We start from the raw sequence: 19,871 nt of genomic DNA on the forward strand, positions 1-19,871 counted from the left end.
CTGTAGGATCTGAATATCAGGGAAAGTGCACAGTTATTGCTTAAGACAGAAATTCACTCTCCTCGTACCATGTACTCACAAGTTTCATATGTCAGCATCGCTAAACATTGTCTGATAATGTTATTCATACTACTTGAATCATCAATTGCCTAACAAAAAATTCATACAAAAGTGATTTGATATGATAACCCTGTCCCAAAAATTCTATAAAATGAACCTTTGCATATAGTTTGAGTTTTTCATTGCAGCATTGATGACATTTAGAAAGCAACTATGTTAGAGCCATTGCTAGACACTGCTGAGCGCATTTGTTGTTAGTCCAAGTAATACATACTTTTTCCTCCGTGGGTGGGGAAATATTTAAGAAGGAGATAAGAGATGAATCTGAAAGTTGGCTACATGCGTGTCCCTCCTTTTTTTGGAGGACTGGCTGCTTGGCAATATGGACCTTGTAACCTGAACCTTTTATCAAAGAATTCAGGATGTTGACAACTTGCATATAGTTTCTAGGTGACTTTTCCAAGGGTTCGCAATGTTTTCAGTCAAATAATTGAGTCAGTTTTGAACTCAACTATTTGAATTATCTGTATGTCTATATATATGACAGGGGAAACTGACAATGCTACTATAAAGGCTTTACGATCACGGCAAATGAAAAACTTCCATTTGGCGTTAATGATATCCCAGGTACATATTTGAAAAGCACTATTACGTGCTTTCAATATTTTGTCAGACCGTGAATTTGTTTGGTCTTCTACTGAACTTCTACTAAATTTAATTTCTCCAGTTGACTACTCTTTTTTTCTTTTAAAAAGCAGTGTATATTTAGTTTACTTTGTTCTACTATAGGCATTTTATTTTCTTTTTTATTAGAAAAGATATGTAGCTGACTCACCTAATGGGATAATGCTTTGTTGTTGTTGTGTTATAAAAGAATATAGAAGATGCTGCTTCATGATATCATTTGTTTGCATTCTGCTGCTGGTTCAACTAGTTCAGTGACTTCAGTATTGTGATAAATGACCAGGGCACACCAATGATGCTAATGGGAGATGAGTACGGCCATACTCGATATGGAAATAACAATAGCTATGGGCATGATACGGCCATTAACCATTTCCTTTGGGGTCAGGTAAGGTTATAACAAGTATACTTTCGTTTTCACAGCTTTGCCGAGATATTTCTTAATGGCATGATCTGTGTGCTTATTAGTTGAAAGCACGGAAGAGTGATCACTTCAGGTTTTTCTCGAACATTATAAAATTCCGGCATGGGCATAATGTATTCAGTCATGACAATTTTCTTGGCAAGGTAATCTCTTGCTTTACATTTTAGTTAACCACAAATGTTATGCAAACACTTGTTGCCAGTTGTTCTTATTGAGCAATCATTATTTATGCAGAATGATATAACATGGCATGAAGACAATTGGGACAATCCTGACAGCAGATTTCTTGCATTTACGTAAGAATCTTATTATATATGTATAGTGGGAATTGAAATTGAAATATCATATCGCATTTTCTAAAGGTTTCTGTGGGCATAATTTGCACTATTTGAGCATAGAGATGTGTTTATAACATAACTTGTTGTGACAGCATAATAGCTTTCTGTCCATAAACCCATCAGGATTTAATGGAACTCTTGAGCCATATAATTAAGATTTCATTCTTGAACAACATTCTATCTGCAGACGATGCTTAGGTTGGTGCCAGGGATCGTATAAATTATTTCTACAGTCAGTAAAACCAATATGTTTTCGAGATTATAATTGTTCAATTCGCTATAATTTTGTAGACTTCAGTGTTTCTGTCCCACTCTCATATGTGCAATCTTTTTCAAATGGTTCTAGATTTCACTACGAAATTTTCATGAGAAAACTAGAGTTGTACTATTGGTGGATCTCAAGATCCTAATAACAACTAACCGAGGTGTTTGATTGGCCTTATCACTGAAAAAATCAACATTTTTCTTCAATGAGTTTACCTCTGACTTTGTGATTTCATAGTCAGGAGCACTTACAATGACTTACCTGCGATGCAGGCTTCATGACAAAGGTGGCAGAGACATGTATCTGGCATTTAATGCTCATGACTTTTTGGTTAAAGTCATGTTGCCTCCTGCCCCAACAAAGAGGAGCTGGTTTCGAGTGGTTAGTTCTTCTCCTTTTTGGCATGAATCCAAATTTAACTTCATTTCACCTAACGCCCAGAAGCACTACCCCAGTTATTAAAATTATCATCCCCTGGGCACTGGCTGCCCTTTGAGGTTTGGCAAGATGACTGAAAAAAGTGCAATGCGAGATTGCAATCAATTCAATGAGGACCGATGGAACAGGATGAATAGAGAGAATAAGAGGGGAGCAGAACCCAAAGATTGTGTTAAGGCAGTCTGATGAAACCCAGAAATCAAACCTTTATGTAACTTATAATAGTTTAATTTGGTTTAGCCTTTTCAAAGAAAGTGAACAAGCATATATTCTAAGTCAACTTTTGGTTTGGTTTTAAACATGAAAGGTGACCAAGTTGAACCAAGGAACGTCTTTAGGAATGCGCGTGCGCGCTGCATTTTTTCACCCCGTAAAGTGATTAAAAATCCATGGCGATCATTGTAGTTTGGAAAAGAATACAGCACAGCTTGTTGTGCACCGCCATCATTCAAGTCCTGAACAATGATCATTAGTGCCATTTGTGAGAAAATTTACTTTCCGGTTTTCTGTGGTTTTAATTAGAATTCGGCCTTGCTCCATGCAGGTGGACACTAGTCTCGAATCTCCGGATGACTTTATCCTCGATGGTGTCCCTGGCTTAGGAAGCACCTACAATGTAGCTCCATACTCCTCCATTCTTCTGGAAGCTAAGTCTTGATTGCTCAATTTTTTCAACCGCGTGAATACCGGAAAGCTGCTTTAAGTTAGTTATTCCCGCACTTCAACGAAGTTTGAGCTTGACTTAGTAACGTCTGAAGTGTAGCTTGACACTTGTAGATATATACCAAGCAGAAGAAAACCTATATGTGTGCAAAATGAATGAGCATCGCACTTTTGAAGGGGATTAATGTCGGATTATTTCAAGAGTCCAACAGGACTGGATAACTTGGACGTAGTTGATGCAGAAATCGAGGAGTCTGTGAGCATGTCATGGCGTTTATTTTGGATTTGTGTGTTCTCTAAGTTCAACATATGATGTACCAGTTCATTAATCAGCAGAACAGTGTGTATTTGTGGATTTATGGGTTTTTTAGAATATCACGGAAAATAACTCAATTGAACTTTCTATTGTATGATTGACGACTAGAGGGTCGCAACAAATTGATAATTTACAATTAACTTGCGATTCACGACTCAGCGTGTTGGAAATTTGAAGACAAACGAAAAGGGATCCAACGTGTCTTCCCAAAATAAGAATGCAGAATTTTGGGAGGCGGGATTTAAGCACCTGAAAATCTGCGTTCTCTTGTTTAGTAACTTTTTTTGTTTTCTTTTTCCCACACCACTTATATTTGAATAGAAAAAGTCTAAGTGAGTTGGATCTTGAAAATTTATTATAATCAAGGTATGCTTCTAGATTTGGAGAGCTCCTATGGAGATACTTATAAATTGCTCACCAGTAAGGTTTTCACATCAGCAGTGGGATTTGAATTTATGACTTTATGGGTTATGAATTGATTTTTTACTAATTGGACAAACTCTTATCGATTCACACCACCTATACCACCCTTAGAGAAATTCGTATTTAAATTAGGGCTGTTGCATCCAAAAAAAAAAACTCGGTTAATACAAAGTGATATAGTCTTGAAAGAACCCATAACCGCATGGTGGATCTGAGAAATGGTCTTAAGTTCATTAAGCCGAAACCTACTTTCCATCCCTTTTTGAGCTCTTTGCACTGATTTCTTCGTTGTCATTCTTTGTAATAGCAGCAACCCCTAAACTTGAAAAATTCGTCTCCCTTTTATACCGTGTCATAAGATAGAAGAGAGAAATAATTGGGTTGGATGAAAAGTAAATGAATTGTCCCTCAGTCTTCAGGTCTTCATTTAGTACTCATCGTTGTGATGACCACTATGTGCTCATCACTATAATGCAATTTAAACTATCCAAAATTTAATATAGATGGTTCAGATTTAAAATTTTTAATATACAATTTTTTCAATGATAAATTTATTGTTCAAAAATGATATTATATTTATTTTAAATTTTGCATCTATTAAAACAAAAAGTTAATTAAAATGTATAAAAAATTTAAATTCAATCTAAACAATCTAAAATCAATTTGGATGGTCCAAATTGTGATGAGCACTTCATGCTCATCACTGTAACAAGCATGGAATGTGCTCCTTAGTCTTCACGTCATTAGGTATGGTTGAAAAATTTAACCCAAAAAAAAAATTGTTAATTTCGTGCCATAGTGTGAACTAAACAAGGAGTTAACTTCCTCAGTTTTTTAGTTAGTTTCATAAAAAATGCACGTAAATAAAACTGCTAAACTGTTTTATCATTTTTTATCTGATCAAAGGATTCATGCTAATTGTTATTGTTCATCCAATCAAGTTACTTTCTGTCCCATGCCTTCATTCAGTCTACACAAATAAACAATGCCGGAACCATAAACCAAAGACTTAATGATGGGATTAAGTAAGACTAAAAATTAAATTTTTCTCTTTGGTGCTGCTGTTTTAGGTGAGTAAATTACCATGTTGATTATTGAAACTAATAGCGAATGAGTATATGGATAATAAATGTACTGCATGTTGGGTGTATATATTGGCAAAGAAGAACACGGTTACCAGTATGCAGGGACTTCTGCGTGTTTGTTGGAAGCAAATATAGTAAGGCAGGGAAACCAAATGTCCTGGCCACGCAATTGTTCCACAACGGGAAAGTCCCGAACCTGACGGAGCTACAAAATTGACCGAAAAGAGTTCATAACAAACTGTGGGAATTTCTATGTCCGCTGATAGGATCCGGTCATAGCGCTTGACTTGACTGGTTAGGACCCGCCTAGAAAATGTTCCCTGGCGTATTGACGCCACCTTCCTGGTTCCTATATAAACCATGCCAACACCACGCCCCCCTCCTCACTCTCTTATCCCAACTCCTTTTTTTTTTTTTTTCCCCCTCCCCTCATTAATTTAATTCCTACTCTTAATGGCTTGCATGGCTCTCTCCTCCGTCCTCCTCTTCACCTCCCTACTCGCACTATCCCCTCTTGCTGCCTCCCAGCAATCTCCCTCTTCCTCCCCGGCCTCTTCACCCTCCTCTCACTCCTCACCCTCGCCCTCACCTCCACCCCTGCTTCGCCCCCGAAATCCTCTCCTGCGCCGGCCTCTCCCCTCCTCCCAAGGCTTCTCCCACCCCCACTCCCCCCTCCCCCTTCCCCTCCCTCTCCCCCTCCATCTCCTCCTCCTCCTTCCCCTCTTATTCCGCTCCTCCTCCTCGCAAGATGGCGTCTCCAGCACCCCCTCGGACTACCTCACCTGCCTCTTCCCCATCCTCCACCACTCCTCCATCTCCAGCCGCCGATGGGCCAACAGCCGTTGTTGCGCCGTCGGATGCTCCCTCTGCTGGGACTCCTGCCTCCGGCGCCGTCGTCAACAGAATTTCGGCCGGCGGATCAGTAGCCGCTGCTGCTTTGGCTGTGGCATTGCTCGTTTAGATCGGATCGGAGCATGGTTAGGCTTTGGATTAATAAGTAGCATGAGCACATTGAGCCCGAGCGTTAGTGATACCCTTCTTCGAAACTTGATCCGGTCATAGGTGGACGAAAGATTAGACATTGTAGGAAAGGTTTTGGCACCCCGAAGAATTATCATTTTTTTCTCATTTCATTGTTTCGGTTGAATAAAATGACGATTCTTTGCTCTTATTTCTTTTATCTCGATTCGATATTATTATTGATAATTTATTATTAAAAAACAAAATAAAAACACAAACTTAATCAAGTGATCATACTGCCTCCGATCCTAATTATAAGAGCTAGTTGACTAATTTGAAGAGATTAAAGAGAGAAGTTAAGTTAGCTATTTGTAACAAATAAATGTTATCTTTCCTAAAATATCCTCACTAATCAAGTGTATTGGCTAGAATTATCATTATTAGAAAAATTAATTTAGAAAAAAATGCATAAATATGAGAGACAAATTAGATTGAGGTCTTATATTTAAAATCAAAATAAAAATTAAACAATGTTTTATATTAAAAACCGGAGGTAGTATTAAAAATAGTTGCTTCAAAAAATAATTACTTTTACGACAACAATCTGTGACTTGAAAAATGATTATTAAAGTGAAAACGGAAACGGTTTTCCTTGCTTTGCATTTGCAAAAGTGCGTGGAAGGGGATTGTCCAAATTTTTTATTTTTTGGTAACAGATTTTTAAGTATAAAAAATCTACCAAACTCAAAACAAGTACTAAAAATATACTACCTCCGATCTTTAATATAAGACCCTGTTTGATTTTTTGTTTGGTCCTAATTATAAGACCCCAATCCATTTTTTCTCTCATATTTATGCATTTTTTTCCAAGATAGTCCTTCTAATAATGATAGTTCTAGCCAATACATTTAATTAGCAAGGATATTTTAGGAATGACAACACTTATTTATTACAAATAACTAACTTAACATATTTCCTTAATTTCCTCAAATAAGTCAACTGAGTCTTATAATTAGGACCGGAGGTAGTACTTCCAAAGCCACGCACATACTTCCCACCAAGAGAAGAGGCATGGGTGTGCCGCCCGAGGCTAATTTAAGTACCAAGAATACGGTAAAATGGAAGTGAAGATCAAGAGTTATATAAAAGACAAGGCCGCAGGTATGTAACTTTCTCCCCCCCTTATATTTCTTTTCTTTTCTTTTCTTTTATATATAAATAAAGAACACGTATATTTCTTTCATGCGGCTGGCCTCTTCCGTACTTTAACTATTAAAATGAAAAGATTTTTTTACCAAAAACATGAAAAGATTTAGGGCTCAGGCCCTAAGCATAATTGGGCCTAAATTTGGGATCACTGTTCTTCAATTGTTGCTACTGTCATTCAAGTCGAACGGGCTTATAGACTGAAATTAGTTATTGCAGAAAAGAATATGGCCCATAAAAGTAAAAATGCAGATTACGTGTTCCCATTCCCATGCCCCAAAACACCTCATAAAAGGGTGAAAAAACAAATTGCCGTGCAAGTCATGTTTTTTTTTTTTTTTGGGGGGGGGGGAGAAGCAGCTTGTTGTATCTTCAATCACCTTCTTCAAATACACTGACTCAAACTTTGCTATGTCTGTAATTTTCTCACTTCTTGTTGTATCTTTGTATCTTTTTTCGTTTTTGGCTGAAGCGGAAACGTTAGCCAGTTAGCGTCCGACAAGGTGAAGGATCTTGGAATAATTACTCAAGAGGACACCCACAATAACAAGAGAGCAAGAAAAATAGAGAAATAATTAAAATAAATGGAACCATAGATCAGGATAAATACTACTAATAAAAAATGAAAAATAAACTAAAATAGGCCGAGCAACCAGTAGATGGAGCAAGTTAAAAAAAGACGATGAAAGCACTGCCTCTGTCCTGGCAATACGGAGCAGGGGAATGTGTAGCCATGACTCAGAGAAAGCGCAACACGCCGTATGAAACCCAAGAAACACTCAGAATAGCCACAACGGGCGAAATGCTCCCGGCCGAAGAAGACGATTGTGTCGTAGAGGATGGGGTGGTGGTGGAGGAGGAAGATGGGGTGGTGGTGGTTGGGGTATCACTGACAGACGAGCCCTTCCCGGGGGAAGGCGTTGCGGAGGGAGCAGAGGCTTTTCCGGCCTTAACATCAACAGATAGCTTCATGCCACCACTACAATGTCCGGGAACAGCACATATGAAGTAGTGGGTGCCGGCGGTCTTGAGGGGAATGGTGGTGGCTCCGCTGCTGTCTGTAGAAAGCGAATTACCGGTGGTACAGGATTTGTAGTCGCTCTCTTTAACTTCGTCCACTGTGTGCCCCGCTCCATAGTTAAACACTGCGAGGTACGTTACATCCTTCAGAGTTGTAATTCTAAATATGATTATCACACGCAAGCGAAACAATGGTTAAGAGCATCTTACCAAGAGAATCACCGACTTGGAAGGTTTTGCCGCTAGCCCAGGTGCCATAATCAGCGCCGATCGCCCAACCAGAGGTGTCTCCGACGGTGTAGACTTTGGCCAGCGCCGGCAGGGCCATGTTGATTGCTACTAATACACACAGAATGCAGACGTCGGAGAGTGCCATTGTATGAGATAGAAGGGAACGGAAGAGGCTTTGTCGCTTTGAGACGGTGTGGCAGATTGCTTTTGCTTATATAACTGTGGAGGGAGGGGTTGGAGTTGTTAGGGATTGGTCCACTTGGTCTTATCTTGCATGAGGATAGCTTGAGTTACACTTCACACCTAATGTGGAGAAAAAAGTGGGCCTCTTGCTCTTTTCCAAATTTTAATTATAAAATAGTGGTTGAGAGGAATTATTCTGTTGCAGTCACTTTGTCGTTGACATGATCTGCCTGCGTGTTCTCTGTTGCGATAGATTGCGAATTAAGGAAAAATCAACACAAAGGTTAACTCCAGATTAATTTCGTTGATATCTCAACTTTTCTTAGGTTGATGGGAATCAACCTTCCTTATATTCGAAATATTTGATGTTATGTTCGGATAGTTTGTATGTGCGCGTGCGCGCTTGTCCTATTCGCATAAACTGCAAAAGGAAGATGGAACTTTAGAAAATGAGCGTTTTCTTAGAGTCTACACATCCTCAGTCGCCAAAACTTTCTACACTCTGCGCTGTGTATAAAGAATGTATCTGCATAGTTGTGTTATCTTTAATTCTTCATACCCAAATGAAGTAGGTAAAAAGTAATCATGCTTTTAAAGGTGGGGATCCCGTGTAAAATAAAAAGGTTCGAGAACGAGGCAAACTTTGCAGGTACATTAATATGGGTAAAGCTTGAGATGGAAGCAAGAATGAACAAGTCAAAGCGAAGAATTGGAGTGATGTTTATAACGAAGGGACTTGAGAGATGAATGGGGACCCTGGGAAATCTTGATCTTAACTGCCTGCCTAACACTGACTTGCAAAGTCATCTGTCCAGAGGCTCTTTGGACATGAACCCAAAAGCTTCTCTTGCTATTTCAATACGGGGAAAAAAAGAAAGTTATATTTGTTTTGGGATGTAGGGTCCACTGCATGCCAAGTGTTCGGCTATTAGGCTGGGCTCTATCAATATTGAGTTTCTTTTAAAAAAATTATAAATTTTAAAATATTTTATATTACAGTGTTTAAGGTTATTAGACAAATACAGAACGATAATTAACAACCTCATAAAAAAAGTTAACGTTAGAAAAGGACTGTTTACCATTTTTCAGTAATAATATGAAAAACACGAGTGTTGGAATTTGAGAGCTTCAGACCAGAAAAAACAAAAAGAAATTTGAGAGCTTAAGTAATGGTGAGATCATGATTTCGTGTGAACCTTTTTTTTCATCCTCGATGTCCTGAATCGAATAATTATCCTCCCTCAGACAAATTCTCTGGATTATCGAACACCAATCAGCAAAAACATTTATCAGAAATGAGTTCTGCGATAATATTTCGTGAGAATGTTCGCTAATGGTGTGGTGTCACAGCATTGTAGATTCTATGCTGAATATAATTTCCTTTCAAACTACTTGCTACAGATGTATGGTACATGAATTGATCATAAGTAACCATTGCAAGGGGAATATACTGTTCAAATACAAATGTCAAGAATATTACTATTTCGTAGAAGAATGATCAACGACATTCTTACAAGAAATACGCGTTTATGAACTCCATCAGTAATCGGAAACATTATCAGATTTTTTTTTTTTAGCCCGAAGAAACAATAAGGCCTGTCAATAATACACAAGTAACATCACTTCTTATGCATTCTAGAGTCAGGAGAGTTAGTTTGTAACGGTGACAAAGGTGTTCTTGCCGTATCCATATCCTCAAAATCAATCTTTCTCTCAATTGGGCTGCTTGTCTTGGGACTAGACTTTCTCTTGTTTGACTGCAAAATCCAAAAAAGAAATTAATCAATAAATCTTACTAAAAAGAGTCATATATTCATATCAAAGGCGTAGAAAAAGAAATGAAACTGCAGTTGCAATGCAACATTGGCAACCACGCTTGCCATGGATGTATATTTGCATGATTTTCTTTAATATAAATTGTCTCACCGTGGCAGATGCACTGCTACTATGTTTCCCACCAGAACCAAGATGGTTCCTTTCCTTTAGCTTCAGTAGCCTTTTGTTCTCCTTGTTCAATATGTTATTTTCATCGGAAAGTAATTTGACCTACATGTATCATAATTGTTCAAAAGTTAATCAAAACTAAAACAATGATAAAACAGGAAATGTTCACAACATAGTCAATAAATCTTCACCTCCTCCTCAGCTCTGTCAAGGTTAATCCTCAAATGCTCCTTATCTTTCTCGAGTGACTTCACCTCAGCAACAAGGGACAAAACTTTCCGCGTTGATGGCTTTAGGCTACCACCATGTAATATAAGTTTATAAATATCAATTAACAAAGACTGGAATGATAAAAAGTTGTTAGCCCTAATACATATGCGCTGCTGTTGTTTTTGCCGTATGACATTATACGAGGGCTACTACTCACCAGTTCCACATTGTTAACAACTTCTTGCAAGCTTCATTTCCGCTGTTTGCCTCCAAGAACGTATATGCAGAAGCACCATCTTTATTTGTAACCACTGACAAAAGGGCGTCAAGTAAATTCTCTTCCACTTCTGTGCTATTAGAAGATGCACCATCCTTAAGGGCAAAAAAAAAAAAAAAAAATCTGTCAGGCAAAATCTGCAACCAGAGGAGCCGGCACTTGCAACAGTGATTACCAATTCAAGATCGTAGAATTGTAATTATAAGAAAACAATACTAGCATACTCCTGTATAGGAAGTTTACTAATAATGATAGTTGATTACTGGACGTCATCATTATGATGAACCCCTATAATTAAGGATCATTTAACCGAAGCCAAAAGTCAATAATATGATTCTGGTATAAAGGGTAAACAATGCATCATAGCTATGATAAGTGAGAATACAAAATGAATTAAATCTCAATGATGAATGCGATAAATGAAAATCAAAACTAAAATATACTATTACTATTATAAAACACTAGATGCAGCAGCTTCCACTCATATATCAATATCACTGCTTCAAGACAAATGTAAGCAACCCCCACCTCTATGCCTCAGTTAAAGGAAGAGAATGGAAAGACTGCGAGTAAATTGATTAAAATAGTGATTATATTACCATAGCTCATCATAGTTTCATGTGCTTGGCGCGTATCTAGTGTGGAGGGAGCTCCATTAAAGGGGTCAATTTAGGTGCTTTATCTCTACTTGTAGGAATGGTTAAAACTTAAAATTTATATGCATGTATAAATATGTTCTGGTAATGAATTAAAGGTCTGCAAGAAGGCATTTTCACACTCATTGTCTGGGATACTCATATGGCTGCTTTCCCTAAAAAAATATTTTTTAAAACAAAACCAAAAAAGAACGTGCTCATCCAAATTCTAGGCATCTGGCCTCTAATATGACTTGTAGCATTAGGGAACAGAACACTGTCTAATGCTTTCTTGAATTTCGGCAAATTAAGCACATGTAGTTGAAAGGCAGACTTAGAGTGCACCCAGCTATTACAGAAAATGGTGAATTAAGTTCCAAAGCCATTTCTATCAGTTACGACTTTCCTAGAAAATTACATATTTTTCAAGTTGACAGGATGTTGATCTTAGCTAGTAAATTGAAAGGGAAGGCGTAAATTTTGATGGACATGATGGGGGAATGGTAAAGGAAATTGATGGTACCGATCGCACATTGTACTCATGCTTGTAGTACTGCAATTCTTCCAATAACTTTCCCAACTCCTCTTCCAACTGTTGTGCGCGGAACTCTGCCTCCTTTGCCCGTTCATCAGCTTCGTTTCCAAATTCCATCAACGCTTCCCTGTCGCGATCATAAAGCGAGCATTCTCTCTCCCATTTATGACATTGACTCAACAGAGTCGCACACTCGGAAGCCAATTTCTGATTCTCCTCAACGAACTTCTTCAGAGCTTGGGCGTTCATTGTCGCTTCAGACTAATCGAACAGAAAATTTAAAAAGAAAAATTCTACCAATCGATTTGGGAACCAATAATCACGAAAACCAAAAAAAAAAATTGATGAGGAAAATGGAAAAGCAGACCTTAACGCGGTCAATCATTTGATCTTTCTCCTTTAATTTGGAGAGTAAAGAAAGGCGCTGCTGGCGTAGGAGCCGTTGTGACTCTTCGGAGGCTCGAAGCTTCGACTCTAAAGTCCGCAACGAAACCGGAAGACCCAAGGAGTCGTCGATGGATTCTTTGAGATAAAGATCTATATCTCGAGGAAGATCCATGCGGATGTTCAAAACAGAAGCGCTTGAACAGTCTGAGGAATTTCGAGGGTTTTTAACAAGTGATGAAGACACGATTACTTTCAGGGCCAGGTTCAGAGTGAAATCGAATGTGTGATTCAGATTACAAGATTGAGAATTCTAAAATTTGGAGGCAAAGCTACTTTCTGGAAATCAAAATCAATAGAGAAAGAAAGGCTTTAATTGTAAGTATGAAGACACAAGACTCGAGAGACCTGCTTGTCTCCCTCGCTCAGGGTCAGGGGGATTCAAATTGGAGGGGCTAACCGTTGGAATGGGATTTAATTTAAAATGCCGAGTAGCGGAGGCCATAATGAGCTGACATGGAAACATATCAGTTTTTATTTTTCAAGCCAAAACCCTTTTTTAATTGTTTCTCGCGTTATGTTGAGTTTTCGAATTTTCAGACCAAAAATGGTGGCGAATTTTAGGAGCAGATCCTGGGCCCAAAACGAGGGAAGGGCGGGTCAGGCCCAAAAGGCACGAGGCCTTTAATCAATAAACAAGCCCATCCTGGAATTTAATCTTTTTTAATATTTGTAAATTTAAAGCAAATCTCTCATCTTTTCACTGTTTTTTTTTTGGGTGCCATCGAATCTTTTCACTGGTTTTCACTTTTCAGCTCTTTTTTTTTTTTTGGCCAGAACACTTTTCAGCTCTTGAAAAATTGTAGAATACTAATATAATATGGTGTCTGTTATTGCTTGCAAACCAAACCATATACTCCTCCTATCCTTATTATAAGACCCAATTTGATTTTTTATTTGGTCCTAATTATAAGACCCAATCCATTTTCTCTCTTATATTTATGCATTTTTTTCCAAGATAATCCTTCTAATAATGATAGTTTTAGCCAATATACTTAATTAGCAAGGATATTTTAGGAACGACAACACTTATTTATTATAAATAACTAACTTAACTTACTTCCTTAATCTCCTCAAATAAGTTAATTGGGTCTTATAATTAGGACCGGAGGAGTATTTTTAATCCAGATAACTTGCTCTTGTCGCTTTCCCCCTCACCAATCACCGCATTTGCTTGTTTAATTTACCCAAGACGGCGCTGGTCACAGTAATTTCCATAACAAGGATGAGTCAGATGCCAGATTACAGAAAAATGAACTAATAGACCCGGACCGATATAACGCTGCCATGGCTGTGAAAGTCAAATCACAAGAAAGCCGGCATCCATGACTTGTAAGCCAGTAAACATTTTCAAACTAGCGCGTTATAAATTCAAAAGCACTAATCTCGAGGTACTTACCAAACATAAGGGGAAAATAACGACGTAATTACGAAAATGCATGTGGGATAAATGTTCCCTTCTTATTTTATATTACATCCCGTTCTAATTGTAAAACTTTATTGGTAGATTATAAACAAAATATTATAATTAGAACTGGAAGTCATGTATATATATATGTATCCAAACTGGTTTGGTTGGCCAAAAAAACATTTTCAAATTGTTCTATCAAGTTCTTAATCGTGATGTTTGAAATTGATTCATTACAATTGACTATAGTTTCAGAATTTCATTCAAAATTAATTATTGCATGGTTGACCGAAATCTCAATTTCAAGTCATGGATGCGAAAATTAATTTTTGAAGTTTTTATGGTATAACTTGCCTCTTTGAATTCAAAAATTATTGTCAATATAACATTCCTTACCTTGTATATAGGGAAAATAATAGAAAAAGATAATGAAAATTACAAAATTCTAAATTGAAAATTCTCACAAAAATGACTTATTATTTATAAGTTAAATATTGTTGTCAAAACTTACTAAAGTGTTGTTGTAATGAATTTCGATATGATATTTTGTAATTTTCACGGCTTTTGTATGTCATGTTTCCTTTTATATATCAATTCTAAATTTTAATTTCTGACAAAAAAATTCTTAACGTTATTTTTTTCAATTTTTGAGCAGCAACATCTAAGATTAGAAAATACTTAAGCTTAATAAAAAAAATCGATGAATCAAATTCACATTATTTTAATAAACTTACAAATCATTTAGAATATGATCAAGCTGTTTCACAAATCACATTTATAAAAATGAAATTACTTACGTAAAAAAATAATTAGTTTCAGATCCGTCTCCTGTAATATTTCACCCACAAAGGGAATGATACATTGACCACTTCTTTACTTGTGATCTTCGGCTTTTTGTTCACTGACGTCGACGGTCTTGTCTTGATGAGTGCTTGAATCGACGAACGAGTCCACCTCCTTTCCCATTTCTTCTACCTGCAATTTCATCATCTAGCTACTTGAATTAATAATATTAATAATTGACGCTTGGAATTATGCATTAAAAGGCCAGGCGGGATTGAAATGACCGAGCAATTTATTGGCTTCCATATAATGGATAAAGATATGGAGAGGGCAAGGGATCAGATGAAGCTAGCTGCGATATTGAAACTGATCGAAGAGAGTCGTTGGAAGTGAGATAAGCAAAATGTTAAAGGTCAAAAACAAAACCTTTTCCAGGACGTCTCCTGCTAGATGGGCCTCTTCGTCTATTTTTTCAGCCACTTCTTCAACGAACTCAGCAGCATCTTGGAGTTTGCCCTCAGGAAGATGCTTGGAAGCTGCTTCAGCCACCTCCTCCACCTTCTCAGCCACTTCTTCCACCACGTCTGAAACTTCTTCCGCGCGCTCTATTGTTGTTTCAACTTTATCTGCACATAACAATAGACACTGTAAGCAACTATATTTGTATATCCTCTTTGATACATATTCAGATGGGCATTCTGATCTCGAGTTCTTAGTCACCTTTCAATTTCAGCAACGGTCCCCATTTCCCTTTGGTGAAGAAGGATAGAAGTATCGTCACAATTGTTCCAAGAATCCAAACTTTCCTGCCAGAGAATATCGTGCCAATCTTTATGAACCTCAGATTCAGATTAAGCGAAAGGTTGAGAAAAAACCTTACCAATGGCCAGGTGAAGGATCAGCAGGAAAGGGCGTTTCTGGGGGTACCCCGGCGTGGACTGCCACGTTCTTCCTGCATGATGAGTGGTTACATGGATATGATTTTAAGAAGCAAGCGAGTCTATCTAACAATGAAGGAGACATAACGAACATGTTTCTTCTGATCCCAAGTCCAGCGTTGAAGTCTCCCATCAGTCGAGATAGCTTGTGTTTTGGAAGGGAGGAGCGCTCGTGCTTGAGCTCTGAGATGATTCTGGCATCAGCTTGTGAAGCCTGACACCAGCGAGAAGTGTATGTGGCGGCACAGGTAGATTGTTGAAGGAAGATTGTCATTGCCATAAGGAAATCTGAATCTAAATCTGCAGATTTTGTAATCAAGGACGGTGTTGAGGAGGGGAGATGGTGTGGACAATCAAGGAGTATGACTTCCTATGGTTTTATGGTGGGTATTCCCGATTGATAGTCAGATACTTATAATATTAATATACTACTCTCAATACTTATTCTTGACTAATTTGAGTAGATTAAAAAAAACTAGTTAAATTAATTATTTGTAATAAATAAGAGTTATCTTTTTCAAAATATATTACTAATCAAGTGTATTAGATAGAACTATTATTATCATAATAACTATCTTTAAAAAAAATAGATAAATATAAGGAACAAAATGGACTGGGATCTTATATTTAAAAGCAAAATAAAAATCAAACGAGCTCTTATATTAAAGACCGAAAGTAGTATTACGCATTTTCAACAAGTTCCACCAAGTCTCTGTTTACTAAATCTTATTAAAATCCTCAACTTGCTCTAAAGTTTATTTCCTTCACGCTATCTTGCGCTTCTTTTTTCAGAGGAGTTCCTCAAGTTGAAAACTCCACTGTTATTGTCAATTTATATGTCTCAAAACTTCTTATCAATTTTTTTAAAAACCTCATTTTAAAGAACAACAGCAGAAGTTGGGTGAATTAATTATACCAATTCGTAAGAAATCACGCGAATTATTTTTCCCAGCACGTTTCTCGATTATCACGGTGTATTATATGTCTAATTGCTTCTTTTTTTTTCATATGCCAAGTATATCTAATTCCTTTATGAGGGGGAAATTGGAAGGCACTTTTTTTTTTTCATAGCAAACAAAATTTGTGTGAATGGCGTTCGAATCTTATCGAGCAGAGTAAAAGAAGTATGCTGAAAAATGGGAAATGAGGTACAAACAAGGGAATGTGCAGACCTCATGAATTACGAGTCGACTTTTCACCAATTCAACTAACTCTTATTGGTTACTATTTAATAATAATTGACTGATTAACTTTTTTTTGGGGTACAAATTAATTAATTATCTAACAATAGGCTGTTTTACTTTCGTAGAAATTTTGGGCCTCGTTTGGATTTGGTAACAAGGAAGCCCATACGGCCTAATTGAACGGGGCACGGCGACTTTGCTTCATTGGACGTTGTAGCCTTATGAGTTTATTAATCATTATTCTCCCCAGATACTATAACATTAGGGAATATACAGACCAAACGAAATAAAATACATTGACCTTCCTTATATTTGGTAAGTAATAATACATAAATTATAAATAGATACGAGCAGCCTCCGATCCCCAACATGATTCCAATTTCCTTGGCAAAATAGGCATATTATACGTTCGCGCACACTCAACGGAAGAGGATGTCATTATGTGTATACATACAGACATATATATGAAAAAATGTCATAAAATATCTATTAAATTTTAAAATACTTGTGAAAGTTTTGACATACTAAAATTGCTTATTTAATATTTAAAAATCAACGGATATATTTTTTTTAATATATTTCCTGCGTACCAGTAGACTTTTTGGAATTGGTGTGGCAATTATAAACTCGAATTCTAGACCTCTAGGCTCTAGCGTAGTTCTCCGGAACACGTTAAAATGAATAAATGCCATTTTCTTTAATGCTGATGATGGCGTCCAAATATTACTTTTCGCTGTTTCGCATACCAGCAAAAATTACACACACGCTTAATAAATACGTAAGAATTAGCTCACATACGAAGTGACATGTCAGGTCCAAAAAAAAAAAAACGCAGTGACATGACTGGCTTATTAGTATATATTCCATCAAGCGGTAGAGCCCCCCCCCCCCCAAAAAAAATATCTTGAATGATATGTATAACAAGTAAAGGATATCGATAAATACTTCGGTCAAAAAAAAAAAACAAGGATATCGATAAATATTCTCAAAAAAAGGGATATCGGTAAAAATGTATTCATGGACATGCGTGGTCGATGAAAGTAGGATGCGACTATACGTTGCAGGGATCCCATTATTAATTAGTTGATACAAAAAGGCTTCACAAATCATCGTTATAATAAAAACGATATATATATATATTAAACCACACAGGGAATTAATTATGTATTATACTGGCCACTTCTTCACTTGTGATCTTTGGCTTCTTCGCTGACGACGGTCTTATCTTGGTTGTTTGAATCGAGGAACGAGTCCACCTCATCGCCCATGTCTTCCACCTGCAATATCATCTAATCGAATTAATAAAGTAATAATTGAAACTTGGAATATTAATGATTTAACGACAAACCAGGAGGGATCAGTGCGGCTTAGCAGTTTATTGTTTGCAGTGAGTAGTGGTAGATATAGATAGAGAGTGAATAAGGGATTAGGTGAGGCTGTGTCAAAGAAAACGAAGAAATCGGGTCCTTGTTAGCAGCGAGATGGCTAAGCAAAATGTTAAGAAGTGAAAAACCTTTTCTAACAAATCTCCTGCCAGATGGGCATTTTTTTCTATTTCTTCGGCCAATTTGTCAATGAACTCAGCAGCATCTTGAAGTTTTCCCTCAGGAAGATGCTTGGCAGCCGCTTCCGCCACCTCCTCCACCTTGTCGGCCACTTCTTCCACGACGTCTGAGATTTGTTCCAGTTCCTCTATCGTTGTTTCAACTTTCTCTACACATAATAATATTATTGCGCACCCAGTGTAAACAACTATATATGCATATTCTCTTTGATACATAATCAGAACGGGTGATCTGATCCCGAGTTCTCAATTACCTTTCAGTATCAGTAACGGTCCCCATTTCCCCTTGGAAAAGGATAAAAGCATCGCCACAATTGTTCCAAGAATATGAACTTTCCTGCGAGAGACTCGAGCTATTTATGAATTCCAGATTCAGATTATAAAACGAAGAGCTGAGTAAAATCGGGAGGAGGGACTTACCAATAATGGCCACCACCAGGTGAGGGATGAGCAGGAAGAGGGGCTTCTTTGGGTGCACTGGCGTGGACGACTGCCAGGTTCTTCCTGCATGACGTGTGCCATATATATTACATAAATTAGAACTCAAACATAAGTTTTGAGCATGGAATAATGAAGCAAACCTAACGAACATATTTCTTCTGATCTGAAGTATGAATCCAAGGTTCAAGTCTGGCAGCCGCGACAGCTTGTGGTTTGGAGCGGAGGACCGATCATATTTGAGCTGTGAGATGATTCTGGGATCAACTTGTGAAGCCTGACACCTGTGAAAAGTGTCTGTGGCGGCGCAAGCAGATTGTTGAAGGAAGATTGTCATCGCCATACAGAGATCTGAATCTAATTCTCTGGAGATTTTGTAATTATATAAATTAAGGACGACGGCGTTGAAGAGGGAAGATGTGGACGAGCCAGGAGGCCTATGGCCATGGTTTCGTGGATGGATCCTCCCAATTGGTAATCAGACGCTTATATATTAATATATTGTGCATTCTCAGCAAGTTCCCCCCAAGTCTCTATATACCAAACCTTATTAAAATTCTCAACTTGCTCTGCATTATGCTCTTATTTTAAGAGAAGATTCTTAAGTTGAAACCTATCTATAATGATCAGTTTACTAGCGATGACTTAAAAGTAGCATCTCGTTAATTTTCATAAAATCTCCTTTTAAAGCAACGACGACAACAGAAGTTGTATGAACATGGTTATACCAATTTTCAACGCATGGCGACGGCGTGAATTATTTTTTCCATGCAGCCCGGTTCTGAGTTATCATAGTCACAGTTTATTATATATTGGATCCTAGGATACAGCCAAAGCATATGATGCCTTTTGGGTGTTTAATTTAGCTTATCTGGAATATGAAGTAAATATATCTGGGCAAGAATTACAATTAGGTTCCAAGAAAAAAAATAATTACTAAAAAGTCCTATTCACAATCTAAGTTGTCTATAATAACAAGTTTTAGAGTAAAAAATGATAACTTTTAATACTTATTTTGTAATTATTTTTTTTTAGGATCTCAATATAATTTTCCTAGTATCTCAGGCATTTTTAGGCCAGCCCCAAGATTCGCAAGCAGCATAAGACCACATCTTGAAGCAGCATAATTCTCAGGATTCTTTTCTGATTTCTTGAACCAATTGGCCTGATTCTTTTGGGCTTGGTAGGCCTCCTCCACCGTTATTGTTCAGCAAC

General features: G+C 37.4%; 6 protein-coding genes across 11 annotated transcripts; 2 read left to right on the top strand and 4 right to left on the bottom strand.

Moving 5' to 3' along the window:
- Nucleotides 1-543: 543 nt before the first annotated feature.
- Nucleotides 544-3,339, top strand: LOC114752532 (isoamylase 3, chloroplastic). Its single transcript, XM_028941275.1, has 6 exons — nucleotides 544-687; nucleotides 1,028-1,132; nucleotides 1,213-1,311; nucleotides 1,403-1,464; nucleotides 2,044-2,152; nucleotides 2,754-3,339. The coding sequence occupies exons 1-6, from the start codon at nucleotides 589-591 to the stop codon at nucleotides 2,865-2,867; spliced, it is 588 nt and encodes a 195-aa protein (XP_028797108.1). The 5' UTR covers nucleotides 544-588; the 3' UTR covers nucleotides 2,868-3,339.
- On the top strand, nucleotides 3,057-5,657 carry LOC114752515 (proline-rich receptor-like protein kinase PERK2). Its single transcript, XM_028941245.1, has 2 exons — nucleotides 3,057-3,136; nucleotides 5,225-5,657. Exons 1-2 carry the CDS (start codon nucleotides 3,057-3,059, stop codon nucleotides 5,655-5,657), a joined length of 513 nt encoding a protein of 170 aa, XP_028797078.1.
- Nucleotides 5,658-7,373: 1,716 nt separating this feature from the next.
- On the bottom strand, nucleotides 7,374-8,298 carry LOC114752527 (blue copper protein). Its single transcript, XM_028941269.1, has 2 exons — nucleotides 8,093-8,298; nucleotides 7,374-8,007 (listed from the first exon to the last, which is right to left on the bottom strand). The coding sequence occupies exons 1-2, from the start codon at nucleotides 8,256-8,258 to the stop codon at nucleotides 7,601-7,603; spliced, it is 573 nt and encodes a 190-aa protein (XP_028797102.1). The 5' UTR covers nucleotides 8,259-8,298; the 3' UTR covers nucleotides 7,374-7,600.
- Nucleotides 8,299-9,744: 1,446 nt separating this feature from the next.
- Nucleotides 9,745-12,503, bottom strand: LOC114752524 (tropomyosin alpha-1 chain-like). 4 transcript variants are annotated; one of them, XM_028941263.1, is made up of 6 exons: nucleotides 12,265-12,503; nucleotides 11,895-12,158; nucleotides 10,668-10,822; nucleotides 10,432-10,537; nucleotides 10,223-10,342; nucleotides 9,745-10,053 (listed from the first exon to the last, which is right to left on the bottom strand). In XM_028941263.1, exons 1-6 carry the CDS (start codon nucleotides 12,454-12,456, stop codon nucleotides 9,916-9,918), a joined length of 975 nt encoding a protein of 324 aa, XP_028797096.1. In that variant the 5' UTR covers nucleotides 12,457-12,503; the 3' UTR covers nucleotides 9,745-9,915. The 4 variants fall into 4 exon arrangements, with proteins under 4 accessions (XP_028797096.1, XP_028797094.1, XP_028797095.1 ...); XM_028941261.1 differs by having other exon boundaries at nucleotides 10,668-10,864; XM_028941262.1 differs by having other exon boundaries at nucleotides 11,886-12,158.
- Nucleotides 12,504-14,477: 1,974 nt separating this feature from the next.
- On the bottom strand, nucleotides 14,478-15,808 carry LOC114752526 (uncharacterized). Its single transcript, XM_028941268.1, has 5 exons — nucleotides 15,563-15,808; nucleotides 15,413-15,484; nucleotides 15,253-15,338; nucleotides 14,959-15,158; nucleotides 14,478-14,724 (listed from the first exon to the last, which is right to left on the bottom strand). The coding sequence occupies exons 1-5, from the start codon at nucleotides 15,748-15,750 to the stop codon at nucleotides 14,623-14,625; spliced, it is 648 nt and encodes a 215-aa protein (XP_028797101.1). The 5' UTR covers nucleotides 15,751-15,808; the 3' UTR covers nucleotides 14,478-14,622.
- Nucleotides 15,809-17,326: 1,518 nt separating this feature from the next.
- On the bottom strand, nucleotides 17,327-19,090 carry LOC114752525 (uncharacterized). Of its 3 annotated transcripts, XM_028941266.1 has the most exons (6): nucleotides 18,800-19,090; nucleotides 18,639-18,722; nucleotides 18,473-18,555; nucleotides 18,168-18,367; nucleotides 17,830-17,931; nucleotides 17,327-17,442 (listed from the first exon to the last, which is right to left on the bottom strand). In XM_028941266.1, exons 1-5 carry the CDS (start codon nucleotides 18,997-18,999, stop codon nucleotides 17,839-17,841), a joined length of 660 nt encoding a protein of 219 aa, XP_028797099.1. In that variant the 5' UTR covers nucleotides 19,000-19,090; the 3' UTR covers nucleotides 17,327-17,442; nucleotides 17,830-17,838. The 3 variants fall into 3 exon arrangements, with proteins under 3 accessions (XP_028797099.1, XP_028797100.1, XP_028797097.1); XM_028941267.1 differs by lacking the exon at nucleotides 17,327-17,442 and having other exon boundaries at nucleotides 17,698-17,931; nucleotides 18,809-19,090; XM_028941264.1 differs by lacking the exon at nucleotides 17,327-17,442 and having other exon boundaries at nucleotides 17,698-17,931.
- Nucleotides 19,091-19,871: the final 781 nt, after the last annotated feature.

Source organism: Neltuma alba, unplaced genomic scaffold, assembly GCF_004799145.2.
Source record: "Neltuma alba isolate B1F8T4 unplaced genomic scaffold, ASM479914v2 tig00007421_pilon, whole genome shotgun sequence".
Taxonomy (NCBI): Eukaryota; Viridiplantae; Streptophyta; class Magnoliopsida; order Fabales; family Fabaceae; genus Neltuma; species Neltuma alba.

Coding starts and splice junctions, on each gene's coding strand:
- LOC114752515 (XM_028941245.1), top strand. CDS start 3,057: ATGTCGGATTATTTCAAGAGTCCAACAGGACTGGATAACTTGGACGTA. Junction 3,137..5,224: donor ATCGAGGAGTCTGTGAGCAT/GTCATGGCGTTT, acceptor GCTGCCTCCCAG/CAATCTCCCTCTTCCTCCCC.
- LOC114752532 (XM_028941275.1), top strand. CDS start 589: ATGTCTATATATATGACAGGGGAAACTGACAATGCTACTATAAAGGCT. Junction 1,133..1,212: donor ACCATTTCCTTTGGGGTCAG/GTAAGGTTATAA, acceptor TGTGCTTATTAG/TTGAAAGCACGGAAGAGTGA. Junction 2,153..2,753: donor AGAGGAGCTGGTTTCGAGTG/GTTAGTTCTTCT, acceptor TGCTCCATGCAG/GTGGACACTAGTCTCGAATC.
- LOC114752526 (XM_028941268.1), bottom strand. CDS start 15,750: ATGGCAATGACAATCTTCCTTCAACAATCTACCTGTGCCGCCACATAC. Junction 15,485..15,562: donor CTTGGGATCAGAAGAAACAT/GTTCGTTATGTC, acceptor CTCATCATGCAG/GAAGAACGTGGCAGTCCACG. Junction 15,159..15,252: donor ACCGTTGCTGAAATTGAAAG/GTGACTAAGAAC, acceptor TGTTATGTGCAG/ATAAAGTTGAAACAACAATA.
- LOC114752527 (XM_028941269.1), bottom strand. CDS start 8,258: ATGGCACTCTCCGACGTCTGCATTCTGTGTGTATTAGTAGCAATCAAC. Junction 8,008..8,092: donor CCAAGTCGGTGATTCTCTTG/GTAAGATGCTCT, acceptor CGTACCTCGCAG/TGTTTAACTATGGAGCGGGG.
- LOC114752525 (XM_028941266.1), bottom strand. CDS start 18,999: ATGGCGATGACAATCTTCCTTCAACAATCTGCTTGCGCCGCCACAGAC. Junction 18,556..18,638: donor CCTGGTGGTGGCCATTATTG/GTAAGTCCCTCC, acceptor AGTCTCTCGCAG/GAAAGTTCATATTCTTGGAA. Junction 17,932..18,167: donor CAGGAGATTTGTTAGAAAAG/GTTTTTCACTTC, acceptor ATGATATTGCAG/GTGGAAGACATGGGCGATGA.
- LOC114752524 (XM_028941260.1), bottom strand. CDS start 12,456: ATGGATCTTCCTCGAGATATAGATCTTTATCTCAAAGAATCCATCGAC. Junction 12,159..12,264: donor AAATGATTGACCGCGTTAAG/GTCTGCTTTTCC, acceptor CTGTTCGATTAG/TCTGAAGCGACAATGAACGC. Junction 10,865..11,885: donor ATGAGTACAATGTGCGATCG/GTACCATCAATT, acceptor CTCTGGTTGCAG/ATTTTGCCTGACAGATTTTT.